At 45.4% G+C, this 7,753-nt stretch overlaps 1 protein-coding gene across 3 annotated transcripts in view; it reads left to right on the plus strand.

Annotated features, from left to right (window-relative positions):
• Window positions 1-7,753, plus strand: part of SMOX (spermine oxidase) — an 86,533-nt gene that overhangs the window by 34,495 nt on the left and 44,285 nt on the right. For all 3 annotated transcript variants that reach the window (XM_019526302.1, XM_019526305.1, XM_019526303.1), the window contains one exon: window positions 4,492-4,726. In XM_019526302.1, coding sequence (XP_019381847.1) covers window positions 4,519-4,726 — 208 coding nt within the window. In that variant the 5' untranslated portion in view covers window positions 4,492-4,518. The remainder of the gene's footprint in view (window positions 1-4,491; window positions 4,727-7,753) is intronic.

Raw genomic sequence — 7,753 nt, forward strand, 5'->3', positions numbered from 1 at the left:
GGTTGGCCTTCCTAACTGCCTCCCCACACTGCCGACCCATGTTCATCTTGGAGTCAATGATGTATTTTCACATTAATTGATCTGTGTTCTGGGAGGCCTCAGCATGCCAGGCCCTCTGTGGACAGAAGTGAGGACCATCACTGCTGCTCTGAAGAGCTCGTCCTCTGAAAGACAAGACAGTTGTTCTTGTGGATGTCTCCAAAGAAGCGAGGTGCCTCGCAGGCAAGGCAGACTCTCCCTCCCTAGAAACCTTGCAGTCTAAGGCCTCCCCTTGGGATCTATGTGGAGGAACCCTTGTGCTGGTGGGAAGTCCTTTACTAGAAGTCAAGTAGACTCCATGAAGATGCACAGGTCCATTGCTGTGGAACCTGTTGCTAGACTGGGAGCAGTGGAGGCAAATGTATTAGGAGCTGAGGAGTTGGTAGGTATTGGAGAGAGGATGTGGAGCAATTGCAAGTCTAGTAGTTTGGGTTGATTTACTTTGCCAACTTGCATTGGTGCTGTTTCAAAAGAGGATTATGGCTTATTTATTTAGGTTTGTGAACTAGAAATGGAAAAGAGAGTGAGTAACAAGTGGTGGGGAGACGTGAGTGAAAGCAAGGGAGGAAGGAGTAGAGAAGGAAACTGAGGAGGGGGGCATGAAGGAGGAAGTGATTAAAATATGGAGAGAAGTGAGTAAGTGGAGAATCCAAATTTGGGACTTTAGTGCAAAACTGGCAGCTTTGGACAATGGAGTATCCAATGGACATTAGCTATTCCCTAGCAAAATCTTGCTGGAGACCTGGCATTGCAGTTTTTACTGGGAGGTGAAGTTAGTTAGTCAACCCTGTCCTTGCCCTTAGCTGACCTGTGGTGCCTTCCTTCCGCTAGGCTTTTACTGGTAAGCACGTTTTACTTATCCCAGAGTACAAACACACCTCTTTTGGCAAGGAAAAAAACCTGAAAGCCAAAACTTGTAAGCTGCTTTGCATTGGAGTCGACATCCACTGCTGGGGAATGGTCTCGCTTCCTGGCAAATCCTGAAGGTAGTGCATTATGCCAAATGAAGTGTGTTTTATGTGCTTATCATATTTACGAGCCCAACACAGTGTATAATTGATTGTGAAGTAATGTGCGGTAGGGAATCATATTTATATGGTATCTTCATTTTACTATGTATAGTGTATCCTGGTTGAGAAACTTAAGCCCCGTGCTAAATTTTAGCTTGCCTTTGAAACCGGGAGAGAGAAAGTTTGCTGGCTAATTAAGGTTGGTTTCTTAACCGGGATACCGTACACAGAAACTACCCTGTTCTTCTCATTTGTCTAGACAGATCGTCTAATCCGGTGTTAGAACAGGAAGGGAAAATGTAATCACTGAGTTTTAATGAAGAGGATTCTCTTACCCCATTAAGGCGAACATTAGGGGCATTGTTTGAAAATCTGAAAGAGTATTTGCTATACTGCTTGCTGTATAGAGATGGTGGAGGGGAGACTTATTTACAGAGATATTTGGCACACACCTATCTGTGCGGGATCTGAGAATATATGAGGTGTGAAGAGTAGTGCAACATTCATATTGGAGGCAGTAAATCCTAAAGCCATCCCTTGTAAAAACTAGAGTAAGTTGTTATAGTGTCTTTAAACCCTTAATGACTAATACTTTGTGTTTAATGCTTGTAGAGCAGGTAGACTGTATATCCTCCCTGCGATGCTGTCACGCAACACAGAGAGGTGACGTGATCAGCAGTTGCCGCATGCAGTGGTGCCACGAGCCTGAATGATATGGGACCTAAGGATCCTGTGTATTTACAAGAAACTAGAGATGTCTGAGTTCTTACCTTGACGGGTTAAAAGAGCCTTGATGTGTGTTTGGAACTGGTAGGAATGGATCCTGGATTGATTTGCAGGCTTTTGGCCACAGGTGCAAGGCTGTAATAGCAAGAAGATTAAAGCAGGGACTGAGACATTTAATAGACGCATCTACTTCCAGATAGAAGGTGAAGGGAAGGAGTAGTGGGGTCATCCTGTGGTAGGAAGCCCAGGTCCCTCTACTCATCTGAGCTAGTGAGTAGGGGGCTGTTCTGGGGTTTTTACCAGGTGCTGTCCCTAAACTCTAGTTCACAGGGTATGAGTGTATGTGGGAAGGGAGGGTTAGGGTTAGGGTTTAGACTAGTAAGGTCTTTACCCAGACATGGAGTCATTGCTAATTATCTCAGAGTACAGGAGTAAGAGTGCCTTGTTTCTGTTAATCTTAAGTCATTTGGAAAGTGGGCTAAATGAAATCTGCTTGCAGAATGGGTTCAGATAAACTGGAACCATTCTAGAATAAGGGATCCCCATCCTGGAAGCTAATCAGGAGCAAGGCCATGTGTCGACAAGTCCTTAAGTACCTGAAATGTGAAGCTCCAAACCAACTCTCCATTACCAAAAAGGAAGATTTGTGTTGTCCTCTCCTTGCTGCTGTGACAAGCAGAAAGGAAAGAGTTCTCTGCTACTCCTTCAAGCTTGGATTATTTTATTTTATTTTATGGATCAAGTTATTCTCTAAGACTGCCCATAACTTTCCCTGTCACCTGTAGCAACCATGTGAAATATGTCTCTTAACGCTTTCACTAGTGTCTGGTAGGTACTAAATAGCAGCAGTAAAACTCACCAGAAACTTGTTACTTTAGTTATTATTTCAGGGATCAAACTGCAAAAGCCAGTTTGGTCACTTACACCGCAAACATATCTGTGGTGGGTAGGAAGTAGGATACTGAATTGGCAGAAGGGTCTTGGGCAGGACCCCCAGGGCTAATACACTTTAGCAAACCTACACTTTTTCTGGTGTGGTTTCTCGGTTGCTGGAGACTGGCTGCAATTAGCTGTGAGCTGCATCTCTATCAGGAGCTCTTTGGCCACATAAGAAACTGGTATATTGCTCCTGGCTGAGCACTTTGAATGTAGTTTCATAGTTGTTAGGGGTTGGAAGGAAAGACTGCTGCGTACAGCTGACCCCAGCAAGATGGGCGTCAAGATGCTTTTTGAATATTGCCGGGGTGGGTGACTGTACCACCTCTGGGGGAGCTTGTTCCAAACCCTTGGTACTCGATTCGTAAAGAAGTTTTTCCTTATGTCTAGTGTGAAGCACTCTTCAATCAGTTTGTGCTCATTATTTCTAGTCCTTCCCTGGGGGGCTTTGGTGACTAGTTGCTCCCCCAGAGCTTGATGTACTCCCTTGATATACTTACAGGCTGCCACCAAGTCCCCTCTGAGTCTTGTCTTCTCCAGGCTGAACAGTCCCAAGTCATTCAGCCTCTCCTTATCTGACCTGGTCTCTAGGCCTCTAATCATGTAGACATGGCTCAAGGGACACTGGTTTAACTAATCCAGTCTCTAACTGGCTGTAACCTGCTATAGTTTTCATACAGAGTCAAGGATTTCTTAGGGTGATACATGTTATTGGACCAGCTAGGTCAGTGGTTTTTCAGCCTCTGGTCCGTGGACCCCTGGGCATCTGCAGACTATAAGGGGTCCGTGAAAGATGACTTTGATCAATCGAGAGTATGTGAATACCTACAGTTACTACCCAAAGAGGTCTGTACCTCCATTCAAACATTTTTAGGGGTCTGCAAATGCAACAAGGTTGAAAGCCACTTCACTAGGTAGTTGGGATAAATTTAGACAAGCTGTCAAATGCAAGACATTCTTCCTCACATCACATAGTCAAGGCATTTTTCTTCACATTTGATTGAATGCCCCACGGATACAAGTAACATGGGACTGCTGCTTGTACCACCCTTTACTTGTCTGCTTATTTGGCCTACTGTCTCCTCTGTGTCTAACATACTACATACTACACAGGGACATTTAGTTAATGTGTGTAAATGCCTGGAGACCTTCAGATGATGGGCACCTTTCAAATGCAAAGTATTTTTGGTTTGTAATTGTCAGTGCAGCTGGTCACACCTCTTAAGGTCACAACAGTCAAGGGGCTATCTAAAGGGCAGATGCTCCTCCACTCTTGGTTCAGCCATTGGTTTGATATCTGGTCTCCATGCTTTGAACTAGGTCCCACTTACCTAATCCCATATTTACATGATCTGAAGCTTATTCTTTGTGGTTGCCACAGAAGCAGACGAAAGCTATTGCAACTTTGCACAGCTAGTTGTCACAGGGTGTGTTTATTTTAGCCTTTACCACAAAATTACCACCTCAATAGGTTATATAAAGAGGTCAGAAATCTGAATTCTCTGAAAATACTCTGCACAGTCATAGCATAGAGGGTAGGGAGAGCTGTAGGCTCCAGTATTAATGCTCAAAACCAGACAGGTTTTTGCAGTCGTTTTTAGAATTACCCTTCTGCACTTCACGTTGGAAGGGGCTGCTTGTAATTCACAGGTTCACCTTCTTTTCTGTGTAGCCAGAGACTTTGCCGACTTCGTCTGCTCTACAGGGAGAAGAGATCCAAGTGCGGAGCGGGCAATTGTTGGCTTGGTTCCTTGAACCCCATTTGTTTGCTTTTCCTTAGGTTCCTTAGAAAGAGAGCTTGGACGGCATGCAAAGTTGTGAAATATCTGGAGACAGCACTGATGATCCTCTTAGTAGTGGCCTACGACGAAATCGACAGCCTCGAATAGTAGTTATCGGTGCTGGGCTTGCGGGCCTGTCTGCTACAAAAACTCTCCTGGAAAACGGTTTAACGGATGTAACTATCCTTGAGGCGACTGACCGAATTGGAGGCCGAGTGCAAAGTGTAAACCTCGGTAAGAAAGATGTTACGTTGGACGTTTTTCTTCAGCCTTTTTTAAAAGAGTTTGTGTCATTGTTAGGGTTCATCTGGCCTTTTAGGGCCACTTTGTGGTCATTTGTACACGCACATGGGGGCTTGGGCATGCACTTAGCAGACAAGGAAGGTGTTCATTGGCTTTCTAGAGAACTCAGTAGGTAGCGGGTGGGAGAAGATGTTTTTCTCCAGGAATGTACTGAGCTACACAGAGTGGTTGGAGCAGGCAGAATAGGAAAAAAAATATTCCTATCACCTCCTCACTCTGCTCCTAGCTAAGGTGTTCTGAGCTGGTGACATTACTGAAGGTTATTGCCCTGTAGCTTGTGTGAGGTCCAGGTGGAGACAGAGGATTTTATTTCATGAGGCTTTTTTATTGGGATTGCTTGCTAAACACTGCTCTACCCAACATGACTAACACTGACCGCTGGAAAAAAGAAGTGGCATGCCGTTTTGCCACGTTTTGGGGCTGTCACTAGTTTTGTGGCTGCTGCTTTCTGCGTGTAATTTTGGAACATGCATTGGATACTTTCATCTTGGGCAGCAGAAAAGGTTTCTAACGCATCTGGCAGTGCACAGTCACTGGGGCAAATTCGGTCCTAACACCTTGTGCAGCTCGAAGTCAACGGAGCTTTTCATGGCACACACAAGGCCCAGATTGTTCTGCCAGGGAGTGAAGGACTTGTCCTTCTTACTCTGTCGGTTCTGCATGTCAAGCAGCTAGTTCTGTTTTTGACCGTGCTCCATGCAGTTATTAACTTTGGCCTCTAGCTGGCTGCCTTTCTCTTTTTTGGCATGGCCTCATGCCATGTACTGTTGTTCACTCAATAAACTCATCACAGTAAATAAACATCAGTGTCCTGTGAACTTCTGATAGGGAAATGAAAGAAAAAGCTATCTGACAAGTCTGATCTCCAGAGCCTGCATAGGGCACGCTGAATTCTGTCGAGAGGTGACACGGAGATTCGCATGGGAAGCACGCAACCTCCTCATAACAGACTGAGTTAAAAATATCCCCAGTCCTGTCTGCTGGAGGAGGGGAGTGCAAAAGGGGTGAAACCCAAAGGGAGCAATCCCTTTCCTCGAAGTGCTCGTGGAATTTTTTCCGGTAAGAGAAAAGAGCCCATTTCTATCATCTTGTTCCCTACTACAGTATGTTACTCCATGGACAAAAAGCTGCGTTCTTGTCTTGTGCCTATCGTCGTTTAAAAAAAAAAAAAAAGGATGCATATTATCTGATATCAGCTAATGTGATAACATCCCTGACACACCAGGTAAAACCCTCACAAAGACAAAGCAGTTTATAGTTTTAAACACACAGCTGCAGACTGAGATTAAGCCCTACGCTTCAGACTTTATCTTGGGGCCTCCCCACAATTCCCCCATATGCTCAGGAGAACAGATAAGTTCTCGCACAGTTTAGTGGGGAGAAATCACAGTGCAGCTCAGCTTAATGCAGCGCAGAGAGCCGTGGGACATCCTTTCAGAAGTCCTAGCAATGTACATAGAAACAGGTATGGAAAGGACCTTGGGGGGTCATTCAGTTGATTCTTAAGGCAAGATGAACTGGGTCTAAACCTTCCTGACAGATATTTGTCAACTTGCTCTTAAAAGCCTCCGGTGATGGAGGTTCGACAGTCTCCAACTAACCCATTCATATGCTTAGCTAGCCCTTATGGTTATTTAATGCTTCCTCATATAGAGTAAGATAATTAAGATGCATGTATATAATGCAAGCATTCATTTAAGTCATGCAAATGACCTAACCATTTGTCATAGCCCACAGATTCTGATATTAAAAGATGCTGCTTAATATTGAATTAAGCATGCCAGCTAATTCATGCTGGCTGATGGTTTGAACCTGCTTGTGGCTAGTTACCTTGTACTATACTAATGAGGTGTGCTCAGCCTGGTCATAACTATTAGCACCTCATTGAGGCTTTTAACTGTGTTATTCAGAGCACCAGCCCACATGGCCAGTCCAGCCACATACTCCTATGCGTATGTGCTTTGCAGCTAGGTCTGTGTAATCACCAGAGTGGGAGACCTGGTTTAGGAAAGAGAAAGCACTCAGCCTCAGGATTAACTGTCCCATGTGTCATGCAGGTTCTTGTCTGCCAGAAGAACTTGCTTTATTCAGTTTATGTTGTGGCCAAACTCAGTCTCCCTTGCTGTAATTTAAGCCTGTTGCATCCTATCCTATGCCAGAGGACATGGAGGATGGTTTTATAACTTTCCTCTTTGCAGTAACCATCTGCGTGGCTATGCATAGCACAAGGAGGACATGGGACCTTGAGTACGGTAGTGTGGTTGCTCCTGCTTGGGTTAGGTCAACCAGGCCTACATCAGAGTGCAGAGCTAATCGCAGGGAAGCCTTGTCCATGGTGACAGCTACCTTAGGTTTAACTTTTGTTACCACTCTCTTCCTTGACCAGAACTTGAACATGAAGTAGGTACCACCCTCTGTTTGAGGGACTGCTTACTGAGTGGCAGCCTAATATATACAGGCCAGGAGACCAGAATCTGACCTAAATGATGCTACTTGGTTACTATAGCAAGGAGGAAATGAGACTTCCTATGGCTTCTGTGCCTGTTTTTCATACATTATTTTTTTTTAGATACAGATATATAGATATATGCATGTACATATGTACCATATTTATTCAAATCCAAGATGCAGCTTTTTTCCTATTCAGCGTGGGGTGGGGGGAAAGAAACCTTGTCTTGGATTGGGGTATGGCCTGGGGCCAACAGCTGCTGCGGCTCTGGCTCCAGCCCTGGGCCACGGGAGACTGCACAGTGTGGGGTGGGAGGAGCGCAGGGAACATCATGTGGTGCGGGGTGGAGTAGATTGCGTGGTGTGTGGCCTGGGGGAGCGTGCAGGAGGCCACACAATGGCAGCGGAGCTGCTGCAGCTCTGGCTCTGGCCCTGAGCTGGAGGAAGCTGTAGCTGCTGCATAGGGTAAGTGGCTGGGGGAGGAGGTGGGAGGAGAAGGAACGAGTGCCT

The sequence above is a fragment of the Gavialis gangeticus genome, unplaced genomic scaffold (genome assembly GCF_001723915.1).
Source record: "Gavialis gangeticus isolate Ggan-Ray unplaced genomic scaffold, GavGan_comp1, whole genome shotgun sequence".
Classification (NCBI taxonomy): Eukaryota; Metazoa; Chordata; order Crocodylia; family Gavialidae; genus Gavialis; species Gavialis gangeticus.